Here is a 19923-nt window from a genome sequence, read left to right as displayed (position 1 = left end):
TATCAGCATGATCAAGACCTTCTTTATAACCCCTGTTTTAGTAGTAATATTGTTCAATGATCTGTGTCCATTTAAAGACTTTTTTTTTTTTTGTTAGCTGGCTCACAATTAGGGATACAAATCTGAGCTGCAGAATTCCTGGTTAGGTCAGTAGTGCAGCCAAGCAAACAGCAAGGTAACAACGCAACTCTAAAGAGAATTTGCAGATTAAATCCTAATTTTGAAATTTGAATTTAACATTAGAAGCAGTTTTGCTCTCCTCCAAGAGAAGCCTATATAGTGCTAGAGATCTGGTTGAATTTTCAAAATAGAACTTAAAGAAGACTTGGTGCAGGATGAATTTCATTTAGCAGGAATGTTTTTGTCTTACACCAATTGGAATTATTTGAGGACTTGAATCCATAGCTCACATCATCTGGACTACTGCATCCTTTCCTCCCTGTCCTCTAAAGCAGTGTTTTCATTTACAGTTTGACTAAAAAAGAATCCTGAGAACACATGGCCAAGATCTGTGGGACCAGTTGCAATAGGTTTGTACTTCCAGCATGAAAAAATACAAAAACAATTGGTCGGTACAGCTTTGAGACTGGAATCATTAGAACAGTGCTGTCCAACGTCTCGTGGCTGGAGACTACGTGACCCGCAAGTCGCACCAGGCTGCAATTGTGTGAGCCACAAGCTCCCAGGCTGTAACTCCCACACACTGCATATGTAGACACCACCTGCTCTCTCCCCACCCTGACACCACTGAGCTATGCCACTCACTCTCCCGGCACCGTGGGCTGCACCACCCCACTCCTTGGGGCAGGAAAAGGAAGTGAAAGCTGATGGAATGGTAGGGGGAGTCGAGACCCCAGCTGCAGTGGCAACAGCCAGAAAGATAAGGGGGGCAGCAGCTAAATAGAAGCCTCTGAGTAGGAGCAGTTGCACATGAACTCTTACAGGCCGCCAGTTGGACAGCTCTGAATCAGAATGTTAGATTAGTCTCTCTTGTAACTTGAGTTTAATAAACCTGGTAAGCTTAGAGTATAAAATGTGAAATAAGAATAGCATCCTAAATGTATTATCTCATCTGTAATTCAAGTGTAAATGATCCTTATTTCAACATGATGAGGTCAAATAAAAATCCCACCGTCCAGATTACCTTCTGCTACAGAGAAAGCCCACGGGGAATGTGGGGTTTGCAGAGCTAGTAGGGCCAGAAAATGAGCACACTTTTGACATGGACCTAATTACTCTAATTTATGATGAAGATGTTTAAGAAACCATATTAGATGATTACAATATTTTGTAAGGAAACCACAATGTTATTCCTTTGAGAAATTTGGAGCATTCCCACACCTAGCTTATATATAGCAATTCAGTTACAAAGGGAGAAGCTGGATGAAAGTATGCCCACATCTATTTCCCTAAAACTCATAGATCTAGGTTTGCGTGAGTTTTGCATACACATTTGACCTGTGCAGGCCTCATGACATAAGGAATTATCTTATATTAACTTTGAATTATTTTCTTACCTCACTTCTGCAGAACATTGGTGTTCCTCATGGTCTAAACATTCTTGACTGTGGAAATAATTATATTGAAAGAATGTATTAGTTTATACTGTTATCTCAGATATAGTCTGTAGTGTCTAATGAGGTCTCACCATTTACAGTGGACCATTACAGGACCTATAGAGTATGTAAATTTCATTTACTTCTGTATTATAGATCTTGCATTGAATCTCTAGCCAGGGTTGTATTTCAAAGGATATGAGCAATTTCACTTGTTTGGAATAAGATGGTGATGATGATGATGATTATATTACTATCCTGCTCTATCCAGAAAGGTTAAGTGACATACAATGAATGACAACAATAGCAGGGCTTATTATTACCTACTGAAAAGGAAGAATAATGAGAGCAACTGCTCAAAAGAAACAAGAGACTGATGGTTTTCTTCAGCAAACACAGCTAGTAACAGAAAATGTGTTCACAAATAAGAAGGACATTTCCTCCTATAAAGGAAACCTATGGAGGATACCCTGACCATCTTATATGATTTCAATGTAAATTGGAAAAAGAACATTACTTGGTATAATACTACACATTCCTGTCTAAAAATTTTAAAGTCCAGTGCATCAGTTAAAGACTGTGCCATAATGCATACTCGCAAGGAATCAAATTAAGCTTGTCTGGGAACTCTTTATTCTAGCATTTCCTAATTTTTCAGTGTTTGACTTTGCAACTGTGATGTTATCTTTTTACATCTTTTTGTATTTATATTAGTAAACTAACTAGTACTAAGTCATAGAATGATAGAAAGTAAGGGTTGGAAAGGACCTCAGGGGTCATTTAGTCCAACCCGCTGCTCAAAGCAGGACCAGCCTCAACTAGATCATCCCAGCCAAACCTTTGTCTAGCCAGGTTTTGAAAACCCCAAGGAAGGAGCTTCCACCATCTCTCTGGGCAACTAGTTCCAGTATTGTACTACCCTCCTAGTGAGAAAATTCTTCCTAATACCTAACTTAAACTTCCCCTGCTGCAACTTGAAACCGTTGCTCCCTGTTCTGTCATCTGCCACCACTTGAAGACTGCTATTAAATCCCCTCTTAGTCTAGACTAAATAAACCCAGTTCTCCCACTCTTTCCTCTTAAGTCATGTCCCCCAGCCCCCTCACCATTTTTGTCAACCTCCGCTGGAGTCTCTCCAATTTGTCCACATCCTTTTTGTAGTGGGGAACCCAAAACTGAACACAGTACTCCAAATGTGGCCACACCAGTGCTGAATAGAGGGGGAAAATCACTTCCGTTGACCTACTGGCAACACACCTACCAGTGCAGCCCAGTATGCCATTAACCTTTGTGGCAGCAAGGGCACGCTCTATTATTTTTCCAGGGACCGAGGTGAGGCTGACTGGTCTGTAGTTCCCTGGATCCTTCTTCTTCTCTTTCTTAAATATGGGCACTGTGTTTGCCCTTTTCCAATCATCTGGGACCTCTCCTGATCACCAAGAATTTTCAAAGAAGATGGCCAATGGCTCTGCAATGACATCAGCCAACTCTCTCAGCACCCTCGGGTGCATTCCTTTTAGCCCCATGGACTTGTACACGTCCAGCTTTTCTAACTGGTCCCTAACCTGTTCTTTCACCACTGAAGTCTGCTCACCTCCTCTCCAAGCTGTGCTGCCCAGTGCAATCTGGAAGTTGTCCTTGCCTGTGAAAACAGAGGCAAAAAAGGCATTGAGCACTTCAGCCTTTTCTGCATCCTTTGTCACAAGGTTGCCTTTCCCATTCAGTAAGGGACTCACTTTCTCTGATTCTCCTCTTGCTACCAACCATACTTGTAGAAGCCCTTCTTGTTACTCTTCACATCCCTTGCTAGCTGCAACTCCAATTTCACTTGGTCCTTCCTGACTTTATCCCTGCATGCCCAAGCAATGCTCTTACATTCTTCCCATCATCTTACAGGAGAAAGCTATACAGATGAAATGTAAGAAAAGGAAATGCAGTAATATAACCACCTAGCTAGACAGCAATTTCTTCAGCAAGTTAGAATTTAAAAAGGAATCCTATAAAAGTAAAAATTGGGTCATATTCCCAGGAAGAAGAATAAGCATATTGCAAGGGCAGACAGGGGGAAAATTAGGAAGTCCAAGGCATGATTTGAGATGCAACTGGCAAGGGACATAAAAGGCATTTAAAAAGGGATTCTACAGGTATATCAAGATGAAGACAAAAAACGATAGGTCCCTTATGGAATACAGAAGGCAATCTAGGTATGGATGCAGAGAAGGCTGCAGCATGTAATGCCTTTTATTTCTGTTTTCACAAATAAGGTCAGCTAGCAGATGATGAGTGCAGTTGTCAGCAAAAAAAAAGAGACGATGACAAACAGACTACAGTAGTGGAAGAACAGGTTGAGTATTATTTTAGAGAAGCTGGATGCTTTCAAGTCAGCAGGACCAGATGGGATGCACCCAAGGGTAAGCTGAGGTAATTTTAGAGCAATTGGCTATCCTATTTCAGAACTCATGGAAGCCAGGTGAGGTCCTGAATTACTAGAAAAGGGCAAATATAGTACCTATCTTTAAGAAAGGGAAGAAAGAGGATCTGTGGAATTACAGACATTTCAGTTTATCCTTGATATCTGAAAGATCATGAAGCAGGTCCTCATGTAATCTGCACTGAAGCACCGGGGGGAAAAAAACAAGCGGCATTTATATACATGCTCTGGGAGTATGGGCAGGTGCTTTAATCAGAGCAACTCCAAGAGCCACTCTAATTAAAGCACCCAGAGCATCTTGAGTATTCATCATCCCTATGCTGAAAAATGGTGGCAAGGGCACTTTAACTAAAGCTCATTGAATAAGCTTTAGTTAAGGCACCCCCACCTCTATTCTTCAGCACGGGGATGCTGATACATAAGATGCTGGAATCTGCTGGAGCACAGTAATTATGATATTCCAGTGCACTCAGTTAATCAAGTCTGCTCCAACACACTGTAATTACAATGCATTGGAGCAGCCTCGCTGCTAGTGTATAGGTACCCAAGGCGATCAGAAACAGCCGGGTTCACCAAGAGCAAGTCATGCCTGACCAGCTGGATTTCCTTTTATTGGAAGGTAACAGACTCTGTGGATGGGGAGTGAACAGAGGATGTGATATACCTTGACTTGAGCAAGGCTTCTGACAGTCTCCCACAACATTCTCATTAACAAGCTAAGGAAACAGAGATTAGATGAAAGTACTGTTACATGTACACAGAACTGAATAGATCATGATGCTCAACGAGTGGTCATCAATGGCTCAATGTTTACTTGGGAAGAGGTATTAAGTGGTGCTCCCTGGGGGCCTGCCCTGCATCCAGGATTGTTTAACAACATCATTAATGATTTGGATGATGGAACTGATTTATATTTAGGAAATTTGTGGATATCAGGTCAGCTGGAGTTGCAGACACTCAAGAGCAGTGGTGCTCAACCCCCAACCCATGGGTCAGAACTGTGGAGAGCCCTGAGGGCTTTAGCTCTTTATGCTACATGGGGCATGCAGGGTGGTATGGGGCCCAAGCTGGGTACACAGGGCCCTAGAGCCTGATCCTGGATAGGCAGAGATGGTGTAGGCATGGTGCCTCTGTAGTCTGAACTTGGCCAGGCAGGAGTAATATAGGGCTCCCAGTGCCCAATACCAGTCAGGTGGTGGTGGCATAGGTCCCCAGAGCCCAAACTGTGGACTGGTCCCAGGCCATTTATCTGCCTAGCAGGGCCACAACCATAAGCACCACTCCTCTAGAGTCCAGGGTGAGGATCCAGAATGACCTGATTAGAATGAAAAAAATGGTCCATAATCAATGAGAGGAAATTCAACAAGGACAAGTACAAAGTCCTGGACTGGGGATGGAATAATTATATGCACAGAAACAGGCTGGGGGATTACTGGCTAGGTTGTAGTACTTCAGAAAAAGATCTTGGGGTTACAGCATACCAGTAAAGCCAACATTTTTGGTAGGTGTGCCACAAAAGCCCTGTGACCTCTGAGTACCACTCCAAGCCCCTTTCCCTGCCTGCTCTGCTTTCTGCTTCCTGTCCTGTGCTCCCAGGTAGAGCCAAATAGCATAGACAGGTTCAGAACAGGACTGGACAAATTCACAGATGATAGATCTATCATATGCTGTGCTGCTTGACCTTCCCCAGCCTGCTGCATGCCACATACAAAAGATGCCTGGGCTACTCATGGCAGATATGACATAGGTTGACCACCCCTGCAGTAGACTATAAGCTGAATATGAGCCAACAGTGTGTTCTTGTTCCAAAAAAACCAAAAAAACCCACAAAAACCAAAAGCATACCAAGTTGTATTACAAGGAGTGTCACTTGCAAATAAAGGGAAACGATTCTTCCACACTATTCAGCATTGGTAAAGCCTCACTTGGAATAGTGTGTCCACTTTCAGGCCTCACACTTGAAGAAAGTTGTGGACAGACTGGAAAAAGGCTGAAAGAACTAAGGTTATTCAGCCCAGAGAAGAGGAGACTGAGCAGGTATTTGACAACAGTCTTCAAATACCTAAAGGGCAATTATAGAGAGGATGAAGAAAGATTTTTCTCTGTGGTTGTATGGGACAGCACTAGGAGCAATGGCCTCAAGCTGTAGTGGAGGAAATTTAAGTTGGAGATTAGGAAGAATTTTTTGACTATGAGGGTGGTCAAGCAAGGAACAGGCTGCCTAGCGAAGTTACAGAATCTCCATCCCTGGAAATTTTCATGAACAGGTTAGGCAGACACTTGGCTGGGATGATTTAGTCAGGGATGATCTTTCCTTGAAGTCTCTGCTAGCCCAACATTCCTATGATCTTAATACTGTTATCTCTTTTTTTTTCTTTCTTAAAAGTTGTTGGTGGGATGGGTATGCATGGCATTCAATAAACTATTTTTTAATGTTGCTTCGTGATTTTTATAATACTATGGTAAGATAAATTAATTACCCTGTAGTTTCTTGGTGGGTATCATTATTTAAATGTAAGCAAAAAAATAAAATTATGATGGCTTTTGCTCTATACGCATCTTATTTCTTGCTCAAATGGATCCTGGTTTTAGACATGTTCCATCTAGGTGAATACATCTTCTAACTTACCTTTCTTTTTCAAGCGGAGAAAAGATATAGGTAGAAGAAGAAATGAAATCTCTATCCAAATTTAGCCAGTCCAGAGCTCCATGGCTCAAAATGGGAGAGCCCTCACTAATCTATAAAAAGCACAATATAGGATCAGGAAGGAGAAATATTAAGACAACCTAAGAGGTTTTAACTTAGCGTCATCATTGTCACTCCTGCTAACCATTACCTATTATGCTTTAGAATAAAGACATGGCACCTGTCCCAGCAAGCCTACCTAGATAAGTGTCACACAATGTTTTGGGCCTGTGGGCCAGATGAGCATCTTGGGGCTGGTCCACAGATTACACTGAATCACACACACCAGGATTGGATGCACACATCCTGATTGGGCCCTGTGTGGCCTCAGCTGGTCCCACACGCACAAATCATGTGAAGCCCCATGCCATCCCACCCCTGCTGGAATCGGGACCCGAGGCCCCATGCTGCCCCCACCCAGCCAGGATCAGTCCCCTGCCCTACCCTGTGCACTGGATTCAGGCCCTTGGATAGCCTCTCCCTTACATGTGAGGATCAGGTCCCCGTGCCATCTTGAGTGCCTGATCTAGCACACAGGGCCAGACTTGTGGGGAGCCCTGTGGGCTGTAAGACACATGGCAGGGGCCAGATGTGGCCCGTGGGCTGGGGGTTGATCACCCCTACTCTAGGTTATTTCAGTTTGGGTAGTACTTCACCTTGATTTTTTTGCAAGCAATGTAGTAAAGTATTTGTTATAAAGGACACTTTCCATAATAATAGCTATCAGGCAGTACTTTAAAAAATTCATCAGACAAACATATAAGGATTAAAATAATTTAGTTTAATCCTTTATCCCATTTACAAAAATGATTAGTGTAGTAAAACCCCACGATGTATATTTGTATCTTAAAAAGAACATTCTTCCTGTTTTTAGCTGGTAATAACCAAATGCCCCAAATCAGGGGACTAAAATTCATTTAGTTTAGTATACCTGTAAATCCCAATCATATTTAAAAAAATTCAAATTCCATTTCAGTGTCTTAAAAAACTACTGGCCAAAACAATAGCTTGCAGTAATGAGTTCCTAGTATTAATTATACAGTCTTTCTTTTATCAATCTTTAATTTCAATCTCCAGTTTTGGTGTAAAGAAAATGAATACATTCATAACTTGAGGGATAATAACACTGAGTTTTATACACTAACTCTATAATTTCTCCAACCAGTATTTTCAGTGTATTGTCAATGTATTTAATTCTGGATGGTGAAGTAATATGAATAATTATTTATTTATTATAAGATACAATATTATAAAGGGGATAACTTAGAGTATTACAAAATGTGGAAAAATTTTAAACTGGTCTCCATGGCAGTACTCTGCCTTTAATTGCGTTGTTTCAATTCCACTGAAGTCATAACTACAAACAAGGAAATGTTAAAGTATTAAGGGGGTCTGCATCTTCTTTGGCTAAGCACATCTACAAGATGCAGCAGTATGTCTGCCCATAAAGGTTTAGAGTCACTACAGACCAGGGATGGGCAAAATATAGCCCATCAACTGACTGGATGCAGCCCGTGGTAGGCACCGCCCAATTGATTGCAACTGGCCCACGGCTGCCCCTGCCATGTTCCACATGGGGTTGAGCTCCACCCGCTCCCAGGCAGGGCAGCCCACACTGCGCTTCTGCCCACCCCACCCCTGGCCAGTGTGTGCAGCTTTCTCATGGGGCTGCTCCCCATGCAGCTGCAGCCATCCTGGTACTGCTTGGCTCCCCTCACCTTCAGCAGTTTCTTCCTCCTCCTCTTTCTGCCCCTGCTGCACCGCTCCAGGCAGCAGGTAGTCTGGGGGAGTGATGGCAGCTGTGGAGATGTGTGACAGTACCAGGTACCCAGCTGGGGGGGGTGGGGGAAACTGCAGCTGGGTGGTTCCTGCTCCAGTGTGCGGAGCTCCAGCTTCAGCTCCCTGCTGCCTTCCACTCACTCCATTGCCTGCAGTTGGCTGCTCATCACACCAGGCGGCTGAGTCGGTGGAAAGCAGCTGGGAGCTGGAGTGGAAGATTCATGCACTGGGGCAGGAGCAGCCTGGCTGCAGGTTCCCCCCAGCCTGGCTCAGCATATGATGTTCAGTGCGCAGCCCCCTATACTGCCAGTTGCCCAGAGCAGTGCAGCAGGGGCAGGAGGAACTGCAGCTGGAGGCGGAGAGAGTCTAGCGGTACCTGGGTGGACTGGGAGCACCCCTGCCAGGAAGCTGTGCACACTGGCCAGGGCCAGGACTGGTGGGCACGGGTGGGAGCATGGTGTGGGCTGCCCCAGGCAGGAGTGGGTGGGTCTTGGCCCCATGGGGAGCATGGCTAGGGCAGTCATGAGCCAGATGGGTGGGGGGATGGATTGCATCTGCACTTGCACTGCACCATCTGGGCAAGCTCTGCTGCACACAATCCCTGCCCCACCATCCCTCCCTCCCTCCCTCCCTCCCTTCTCCTATCCTTGGCTGGCTCCCGGGACCTAGCACCCAGGCAGCCCCCAATATACATGCATACACCCATGCTCTCCTACACACCTGCCATGGCCACCCCCCACACACCTACCCCCATGCCTACTCTCCCCACAGCCCACTCCAACCCCTCCACATGCTCACACCCCACACACACACCCACCCCACCCTGCATGCACACACCCTCATCCCCCCCCACAGTATGCAAGAGTAAGGTTTTATTTTGAGCTATTACGCAATTGTCTGTCTATCACTACTCAAAAATATATAAATCAGGACAAAAAATATTTTTTGAAATAAAATTAAAATATGTTATAGTAGACATCTGATTTTTAGTATACAATTTGTTTTTTTATCTATAATTTGTTTAAATGACATCTGAAAGATTTTGTGTGTGCAGCCCTCAACAGCTCATGAAATCACATTAAGCAGCCCTCCTGCTGAAATAATTGCTCACCCCTGCTATAGACTATTAGAAGAGGAAAGTGAGGGACATGAATAAATGGCTGTGAAGCAAGTTTATATTTTCAAATTCACTTGTAAAATGAAATAATAAGCAAAACTGAGAAAAAAAATGTAGGAAAGGAAAATACAAACTTTCATGACTTACCAATCTTCTCTGTCGTAAAATGGCAGCTTCTGCTGGGTGGTTGAATCTAAATTTATTAACTTTACCCAAGACAACAAGAGCCCCTGTAAAGAAAAAGAAAAACTGTAGAAGTGCAATTCATCAAACATCTGGTATTTGATGCGCACTCATGGGACCTACAGCTTAATTCTTCAGACCTTGTGAGTTTTGTTCCCAGCATTATACTGCAACATTGGAGGGAAATAGAAAACCCATTATTAGAAATTTGTTTTAATTCAACTGCTAAAATATAACAGACAACTTTATCCCACAGACAAGGGCTAAAGAAGAGGAAATAATTTAGTTCCAGTAATTAATATACACAAAAATAGAAAATGTAGTCCAAGGTAAGTTCAACCACACTGTACAGTCAAAGACAAACCCTTCCACATTTTCAGTTAAGCATCTCCTCCGAAGAAAAGAGCAAAGTTGCGCTCAGGTTACATCTAAAATTGCCCCCCACACACCAGTCTTGATTCCTGTACTTGCAGTATTTTTTGTACATTTAACCCTTTGGGTCCTTTTCTTGATTATCTGATTCTCTTGAGGGATTTTCTAAGAGCAACAGAAGTTCAATATGTTTATATCTAGTGACAGACTTATTCAGGGAAAAAAATACCTTTCCTAAAATTGAACCTGAAAACATGGGGGTGACTTATAAGCAGGTCAACTTATAATCACAACAAAATTGTACATTTCTGACATTTAAATTCTAAAGAAATAGAAACAGGATGCTAAGGAATGGATTTACAATAGTCATTTTCATACTGTTTTACTGTTCTTCTCCAGTTACACTTATATCATTGGCAATAACACCTCAGAAAAGAATGGCAAAGCTCACCTTGTGACAGTCGGCAAGCACTGGTGACTTCCTGACCATTTACTGTGCAGTGTGCTCCCTGGACTGGCTGCAGTGTCACAATCCCACAATTGTTGCTGATAATGCAATGTTCCCTTTCAATCCACTGACCCTGCAAAACTACAAATTGTAGGTTCTTTTTACTTGATCATTTTAAGTTTAATTTCAAACTCTGATCCCCATTACACTGTCTAAAACAAAGAACCCACTGTATTTAAGTGACCTAAATGCACAGTATTATGGTCAAAGAACCACATACAGTGTAAGGATCTAATATCTCCCCTCTGATTAAGAGCCCAAAACAAGGTCTTAGAAAAGCTTCCTAGTCTGCCAGTATTTGCACTGTTCTTCCCAAATGTTTCTAACCTTTGAAAGTTAAAAGCTACCAGATCTGCAAATTACTATGATTTTTTTTCAGTTATTACATTATTTTTATAGCTTATATTTCTCTCACTGGTAGAGCCAGAACATAAAATGTAACCGAAGTCAAGATTCTAGGCTGTTTCTAATTAAAGTATAAGTAGTTGTCAATCTCTACTACGTTTTAGCAGTTTTTCAAATTGTTGCTACTATAATTAATGCCAGAGATGAACTCAGAGAGGAAGGGAATAATCAGAATGATGCGATTAAGATCCAGTATGTCACGGCCAGACAGTCTGGAAACACATACATCAGACCACACAAGAGCTTTTTTTGGCACCAATACAAGACTGAATATAGCAAATTTGAGACACTTGATTAGAGTAATTTTCAATCTCTAATGTAAATTTACTCCCATGAGAAAACCCAAAATAGGTCCCAATTACCTTAATGGTTTTCTTGAAGCTTCAACAAAAGTTAACTCTAGAAGTTTAGGTTATAAAAAGCCTATAAATTTGTATTGCCTTCTGCTTAACCTCTCACACAAAGACTGCTGGTAAGCAAAAATTATTATTAGATTGTTAAAACAGACAAGTAAAAGCAACAGGATTTTAACTGAACACAACATAAAATCATTTATTATCTCTCTGTCTTACCAATATCCTGCTCCTGGTCAGAATCAATTCTTCCAATTTTGGTTGTTCCTTCCTAAAACAGGAATATAACTTTTTTACATGAGGCAAATTACAAGCAACCTATTAAAAATGAAAGACACAAGCTTGATAATTCTACCATAGTATTTTAACAAATATAGTAACCATGGTCATTTAGAGAAGCTGGGTCATCCATCCCAGTGGCGAGCAGCGCTGCTATTTGTCCTGCTGCAAAATTTCTGGACCTATGGGGAGCCCTGCAGACCAGCTGCGGGGTGCAGCGCTGTATTAACTAGCCCATGGGGCTGCCCCTGGGGTCAGACACTTGATGGCAGGAGGACCAGCAGCAAGGACCAGCCACCACCAAATTCCAGACCCACAGGCCAGATAATGGGGTCTCATGTTCCAGATCTGGCCCATGCCCCAGCCATGTACCACTCATCCAGCCCTGGGGACACCAATGGTGTAGATCAGGCTACAGCCACTAGCTACGTGCTAATGATGCCTTAATCTGTACTGTCCACTTTTACGTTTGCTTCCTTATCTCACTTATTGCCATGTTTGCTCCTCCTGTTGTTATCTTAGCAGAAACTGCAACCAGCTTGGAAGTGATTTTTTAAAGTTGTTTGAGGCAGATATTTTTGCATAATTACTTCCAGCGGTTTGAACTAGTTTTGAACAAATATATGCCAAATTTTGAAAATAAAAAATGTCTAGGTAAAAAAATCTCAAGGGACTGAAACTAAAAACAAGCTTTTGAGTAAGCGGTGGAAAACAGCTAATATTCTTATATTCCAAAGGGAATGTTGATTAAGCATAAGTTCACAATCAATAGCCTGATGAATAAAGTACAAATAAAGGCGCTCAGCTTATGTCCCAGCTTTTATCAAAGTATTTCAATTTTTCCTTGGGACAACAAGGAGGATATTTCTCAGGTCTGAAGGGGTACAATATTTATTTATTGCATATAGTTATCTTTAAGTCAGTAAATTGATGAAACATTCTAAAACAAATTTATTTCAATACTATAATGCAATCAGATCTTACTATTATTCATTTGCCTAGATTGTGCTAAAATAAAGAATGATTATTTACACCATCTTCAAAGGCTGCTTTGCTCCTATTAGAAGCCAATTAGAATCCTGCTCCAAATAACTTTCACTATGCTTAAAATTAAGTTGTAACAGGGAAGAGCAGCAATCCATAAGGTTGGGAAAAGGCAGCCTAAGGGTTACCATATTATTATAGTGTTAATTAATTAAATGAGATATAATTATAAGTATGTCTTTCTGATTTCCTAGCATCAAAGGGGACTGTCACCACCACCCTTTGGAGCTAGGGTCCTTACATATGAATGAATGTAGGACAGTTGTGCTCAACTTTTTTTTTGTCCACCAGGCTGGATGGGCAGTGCCTGGTGCAAATGTGGGCCGGATCTTGCCAGTCGGGTCAATCTGGCACCTGGAGCACTCGTAGCAGGGCCCTGTCTAGCCTAAGGCAGCCATTGGTCCTGTTTTATACCAGACAGTCCTGTTTTTAAACCCTTTGCCCCCTGTCCATTCCTGAATGAGGAACAGACTAGAAAAAGTCTTGCTTTTCAATTCATTGGTGGAAATGCATGTCAATCATTTGTCCTTGCAATTCTATTGGCAGTACCTAGAGGTAAGGCAGTGCACAGCCAGGAGAAGCAGGGTTCCTAGCCAGCCAGGGAGGGAGGGAGATGGGGGATTCCAGCAGTTGTTCCCTTTGCATCTGTGCAAGAAGCCCTGACTGCAGTGCACATGCAGGCACAGCAAGAGCCGAGACATTGTTGCATGCCTGAGCTCCCTGACCCTGGGCTGGGCATGTGCAGGTGGACCTGGGCCTTGGGGGCAGCTGAGCTGCCAGGGCCAGGCAGTTGGTTTATACCAATCCCACCCCCCCATGCACTGCCTCAGCACAAGGTAAGGGCTTTGAGATCAGGCAGGTGGAGCACTGTATTTGTATCTGACAGAATGCCGGTGGGACTGGGAGGAGGTTCTTAGAATCGCAGAACATTAGGGTTGGGTGGGACCTCAGGAGGTCATCTAGTCCAACCCCTTGCTTAAAGCAGGACCGGCCCCAACTAGATTATCCCAGCCAAAGCGCTGTCAAACCCGGCCTTAAAAACCTTCAAGGATGGAGATTCCACCATCTCTCTAAGTAACTTGTTCCAGTGCTTCACCACCCTCCTAATGAGGATGTTTTTCCTAATATCCAACCTAAACCTCCCTTGCTGCAACTCAAGACCATTGCTCCTTGTTCTGTCATCTGTCACCACTGAGAACAATCTAGCTCCATCCTCTTTGGAACTACCTTTCAGGTAGTTAAAAGGCAGCTATTGCTATCAAATCCCTCCTCAGTCTTATCTTCTCCAAACTAAATAAGCCCAGGTCCCTCAGTCTCTCCTCATAAGTCATGTTCTCCACCCCCCTCACCATTTTTGTTGCTCTCCACTTGACTGTCTCCAACTTGTCCACATCCTTTCTACAGTGGGAGGCCCAAAACTGAGTACAGTACTTCAGAGGTGGCCTCACCAGTGCAGAATAGAGTGGACTCATTACTTCCCTCAATTTGATGGCAATGCTCCTACTAATGCAGCCCAGTAATCTATTAGCCTTCTTGGCAACAAGGGCACACTGCTGCCTTGCATCCAGCTTATTGTCCACTTCAACTCCCAGGTCCTTTTCTGCAGAGCTGCTGTTTAGCCAGTTGGTCCCCAGACTGTGGCACTGCATGGGATTGTTTTCTCCAAAGTTCAGGACTTTGCACTTGTCCTTGTTGAACCTCATGAGATTTCTTTTGACCCAATCCTCCAATTTGTCTAGGCCACTCTGAATCCTAGCCCTACCCTCCAATGTATCTACTGCTTCCCACAGCTTGGTGTCATCTACAAACTTGCTGAGGGTGCACTCTGTGCCATCTTCCAGTGCATTGATGAAGATATTGAACAAAACCAGCCCCAGGACCAACCCCTGGGGTACTCCATTTGATGCCATCTGCCAGCTAGACATTGACCCATTGATTACTACCCTTTAAGCCCGACAATCCAGTTGGTGTTCTATTCATCTTACAGTCCATTCATCCGACTGCATATTTCCTCAGCTTGCTTGCAGGAATGCTGTGGGAGACTATATCAAAAGCCTCGCTAAATTCAACGTATATCACATCCACTGCTTTCCCCACATCCACAGAGCCAGTTATCTCATCATAAAAGAGAATCAGGTTGGTCAGGCATGACTTGTCCTTGGTGAATTTATGCTAACTGTTCCTATTCACCTTCTTATTCAAGTACTTAGAAATAGATTTTTTGAGGATTTGCTCCGTGATTTTTCTGGGGACTGAAGTGAGGCTGACTGTAGTTCCCTGGATCCTCCTTCTTCCCTTTCTTAAAGATGGGCACTATATTTGCCTTTTTACAATTGTCTGGGACATCCTCTGATCACCATAAGCTTTCAAAGACAAGGGACAGTGGCTCTGCAATCACATCAGTCAACTCCCTCAGTACCCTCAGATGCACTGCATCTGACCCCATGGACTTGTACACATCCAGCTTCTCTAAATAGCCTCTAACCTGTTCTTTCACCACTGAGTGCTGCTCACCTTCTCCACAATACAATAGTCCAGCAGCTGACCTTACCCGTGAAGACTGAGGTAAAAAAACTCATTGAGTACTGCAGCCTTTTCCTCATCACCTGTCACTTCCCCATTAAGGGACCCATACTTTTCCTGATGTTCCTCTTGTTGCTTTTCTGAAATCCAGGGTCCATTCTCTGCTGCTCTTGTTTCTCCCTTTTGTCAGGGTCCTGAACTCAATTATCTTGTAGTCACTGTTGCCCAACCTGCCATCCACTTCTACATCCCCCACCAATACTTCCCTGTTTCCAAGCAGTAAGTCAAGAAGAGCACAGCCCCGAGTTGGCCTCTCCAATTGTTCTCCAAAAATCCTTTCCTGGATTGCTTGTGCACTGCTGTATTGCCCTTTTAGTAGATCTCAGGATGTTGTCTGAGGAAAGCCTTATCTACCTCAGTTCGTCTAGAGCACGCACCCACTACAACATCACTTTTGTTGCTCTCCCAGATCAATGGCCCAGAGACTTTCAACAGGCCTATCTCCAGTTTCATATTGGAGCTCTGAGCAATCATATGGCTCTTTTACATACAGTGCACCTCCTCCTCCTCTCCTCCCCTGCCTGTCCTTCCTGAACAGTGTGTACCTATTGTGGTAATAAATTTAGTCCGGCTTCTGGCCTACTTGACTAGAAAAACAGACAAAGACCAGAAGAGCTGATACTGTTTATTTCAGTTACATGTTTTAAAATAAGGAATCCTGCATGTCTTATTACCCTGTGCACAGATGTCCAATTAAGTAAACTTGTTTTAGTTTCTCCAAAGTCATATTTTTTTCTCTTTATCTGTCTTAAGTATAAAAATGCTTGAAAACTTAGAGAGGGAGAGGATTCCTTTGAAACAGACAAGTGGGTGATTCCCCTTGCTGTATGAAATCCTCCCTGTGATCCCAGTATAGCCCTAAATAAAGAAAAGCTGGCTCTGTCAGTTCTGATTCAACCACAACGCGAAGTTTGATTTCTTCCACACTATCCATGACCATGGTCCAGTCACACGAGCTATCCCAGCGAGTCTCTGTTATTCCAATCATGTCACAGTTCTTTGACTGTGCAAGGACTTCCAATTTTTTCTGTTTGTTTCCCAGGCTCCGTGTATTTGTGTACAGACACCTGAGGTGACTAGCTGATTGCACTACTTTCCCAGGAAGAATGAGATGGCCTCCTCTGCCTACATCCTTTTCCTCCTGGTCCCCCATTTCCCTGCTTACCAGGGCTGTGTGAAGCTTCTGGAGCTGATTTGATATGAAGGAGATTCTGCCTGATTTGGGAATTGAATCTCTGAATCCGAATCCAATCGGGAGACCAGTTAAAAGCTCTGAATTAATTGGAAGCATCTAAATTGATTCGGAAAAGCTTCAGAAAAGATTCAGCTGTTTCAGAGATTCGGCCATAGACTAAATAGGCAGCCGACACAACGGCCTCCAGCTGGTAAGTCTGTTAGGGTTGGGGGAGGGGGTAGAGAGGGAAGGGACATAGAAGTGGGAGGGACTGGGGTTGGGGCTAGGACAAGCTGTCCAGCCGGGGTGGGGGGCTTGTTACTCGGGGAAGGGGACAGGGGGGCATGGGATGCGGCAGCACTGGGAGCATTGGCTATGCCCTGCTGCCACTTGCCTAGCCGGGCAGGGGCTGGCAGGATGCGGGCGCAGTTCGCTCCAGACAAAAAGGGGCAAGTGACAGCAGGTCATAGCCCCCGCTCCCAGTGCTGCCGTGCCTACATCCCGCACCTCTCGCGTCGGCTGGCAAGCCACAGCAGGGCAGAGCCCCCACACCCAGCGCTGATGCAGGTGCAGTGGCAATCCCTGCTGCCTCATGCTGCGTGCGTGTGCCTGGCGGGGCCGGGTGATCCCCACTTCCCCCCACTGTGTGGAGGGCTCTGCCACAAGTGCCCAGAGGCCCCTGATCACTGCTACTGCAGCTGGTGAGAGCGTGGCTTTTTTTTTTTTTTTTTTTTTTTTTTAAGTTCCAGGACTAGGCTAGGACTGGGCGGGGGATGGGCCTGGGCAGGGCAGCCATGGGGCCTTGTCCCGCTGCCTCCCCCACCCAGGGAGAGGCAGGCACAGCCAGAGGAGCTGTGAGAGAACCTGCAGCCGCCCGGCTGTGCTTGCCTTTCCCTGGCTGATCCGAATCACCGAATCTCTCCGAATCTTCCAAAGTTAATTCAGCCAAATCAATTCAGGACAGTGATCTGAATCTCTGAATTCAATCACTGTCCTCTGAATCAGCTGAATCCAAATCTGAATTGAATACTTCCCTATTTGCACAGACCTACCACTTACCTCAGGGCTTTGTTAGTTAAAAGTCCTCCTCACTAGGTTAGCAAGCCTGTCTGCAGAGATACTTTTCCCTCCCTTTGGCAGGTGGATCCTGTCGCTTTCTACCAAGTCTTCTTGGAAAAAAGATCCCATGATCAAAGAAGCTGAATGCCTGCTGGTGACACCACCTGCACAGCCATGCACTGATTTGGAGGATGCGTCCGCTGTCACCAAGGTCCTTACCTTTGATTGGAAGGACTGAGGAGAATGCCATCTGAGCCCTTGTCCCCTTCATCCTTGCACCCAGGTCCCTGTAGTCAGTCTTGATCTGCTCAGGGTCATCCCTGGCAGTATCATTGGTGCCCACATGGATGAGCAACATGGGGTAGTAGTCAGAGGGTTGGATGACTCTCGGTAATCCTTCCATGACATCTCAGATCCAGGGTCCAGGCAAGTAGCAGACCTCCCCGGAAAACAGGTCAGGCCAACAAATGGATCTCTCTGTGCCCCGCAGAAGGGAGTCTCCAACCACCACTACCTGTTGCTTCCTCTTCATGGCAGTGATCTTGATCCTCCTCACCTTGGGGATTCCTGGCCTGGCCTCTTCCATCAATGGAATGCACTCCTCCTTCTGTTCTTGTCACAGTCTGCACACCCACAGAGCAGTGTGGTGAGTCCCTGGGGTGTCCTGCTGTGCAGGGAGGGGGAGCTTTGGGCAAAGGGACCTCCAGGCACTTGGGCAGCTGGGCCAGCTCATTAAGCCATTATTTCTCCTTTAGGACAGGCAAACCTGTCTGTCTCCTGGGGAAGGAAAGGAGGGGCCCAGTGAGCAGCTGGCTGCACTGCCACAGGCATCCAATGCCTACTGACCCTACTTAGCTCAGCTCTGACCGGAATGTGGCCCGGGCAGATTTCCAGGTGCCCAGTGTCTATGCTGAATGCTGATGTGGGGAGGCGAGGTCCCTGTGCAGCACGTGCCCCTGGCTGCCAAGAATGGAGCTGGGCTGGAGTGACACCAGATCCCAGTGAGGGGGTTGAGTGGGGCTGAGCCTCACACCTGCTATGTCACATTCTACAACCATGATGCAGGGGGAGCGACAGGGGGCTCTCTCCTGGCTGAACGGCCTTGCAGCTGAAACTAGCGCTTGCTTTCCCTCATTGCACAGGGTGCCATGTGTTCATCGGCATGGGGTTCATGGATGGAATAGCAGTTTTTTTGTGGTCTTTTTTGTGGTGTCCCCACCCCTTGCTGCTGACTTGATAATGGGTCTGGTGGCCCCACCCCTCCCCACTGATTGACTGAGGGGGCTGGTGGTCCTGCCATTCACCCAGGGGATGACCTGTATTCTGGCGATGCATCAGTGGCCACTAGTCCAGCTGTGCATAGTGTGGCAGGGGGCAGATCCGCCCTGATCCAGTTGTGTGGGGGAAGGTAACCTGACCCACCCCTGCAGCAGGGGGCATGACCAGGCCCCGAGCCACAATGCAGGGGAAGGGAGCGTGGCCCAGCCCCTCAGGGAGAAGTGTGCATGGCCCAGCTCCAACCTGGCCATGTGGAGGGAAGGGAACGCAGCCTAGCTCCTATGTAGCCATCTGGGAGGAACCGCGCATGGCCTGGTTCCAACATGCTGCACGGCTCCTAGGAATTTGAGAGTGGGGAAGGGTGGCAATATTAATTGCCACTGTTTCCCTGCCACAAAAGTTCCCAGCCCACAGGGAGCCCATTGAGTTGGATGCTGAGACTTCGCAGGCCTCATTTGGTCTGAAGGCCAGAACTTGAGCACCTCTGATATAGGAGAACAACCTAAAATTTCCGTGCCTACAGAATCCTCTACTGAGGAGTTTGAGATGGACAAATTCCACAGACAAAGCCCCCTGCGGGTCAAGTTGAAGGCTTTCTATTTCTCTTGGACAGGAACCCAAGCAAATTAGAGCTGTGACTGCCCATAAAACTTTTTATAATTTATTTAATAGTCTGGATAGAGATTTTCTTTCCTAGCTTAATAATTATTGTTTCTTCTACCTTGAAATGGGAAACCTGGACAATGAGAAGTGATTTAGAAAATCAAAAAATCATACCTGTAAGTGGTTCTCAACCTTTTTAGACTCAAGGCACCCCTCAGAAAAGGCCAACTCTTCATAGTTTCATAGTCAGTAGGGTCGGAAGGGACCTGAGCAGATCATCAAGTCCGACCCCCTGCCATGGCAGGAAAGAGTACTGGGGTCAAACGACCCCAGCAAGGTGTTCATTTAGCCTCCTCTTAAAGACCCCCAGGGTAGAAGCCAGCACCACTTCTCTTGGAAGTTGGTTCCAGAACCTAGCCGCCCTGAGCGTGAAGTAGAGCCTCCTGATATCTAGCCTAAATCTACCCTCTGCCAGCTTGTGACCATTATTCCTAGTCACTCCTGGTAGTGCTT

At 45.1% G+C, this 19923-nt stretch overlaps 1 protein-coding gene across 1 annotated transcript in view; it reads right to left on the bottom strand.

The window, feature by feature from the left end:
* STARD9 (StAR related lipid transfer domain containing 9) overlaps window positions 1-19923 on the bottom strand; it is a 259017-nt gene that overhangs the window by 58011 nt on the left and 181083 nt on the right. Inside the window, exons 17-21 of the mRNA XM_019519085.1 lie at window positions 11610-11661; window positions 10576-10713; window positions 9717-9799; window positions 6617-6726; window positions 1518-1565 (exon numbers count right to left, since the gene is read on the bottom strand). Coding sequence (XP_019374630.1) covers window positions 1518-1565; window positions 6617-6726; window positions 9717-9799; window positions 10576-10713; window positions 11610-11661 — 431 coding nt within the window. The remainder of the gene's footprint in view (window positions 1-1517; window positions 1566-6616; window positions 6727-9716; window positions 9800-10575; window positions 10714-11609; window positions 11662-19923) is intronic.

This window comes from Gavialis gangeticus, unplaced genomic scaffold (genome assembly GCF_001723915.1).
Source record: "Gavialis gangeticus isolate Ggan-Ray unplaced genomic scaffold, GavGan_comp1, whole genome shotgun sequence".
NCBI lineage: Eukaryota > Metazoa > Chordata > Crocodylia > Gavialidae > Gavialis > Gavialis gangeticus.
The sequence above is the reverse complement of the archived record's forward strand: the minus strand, read 5'-3'. Positions and strand labels throughout refer to the sequence as shown.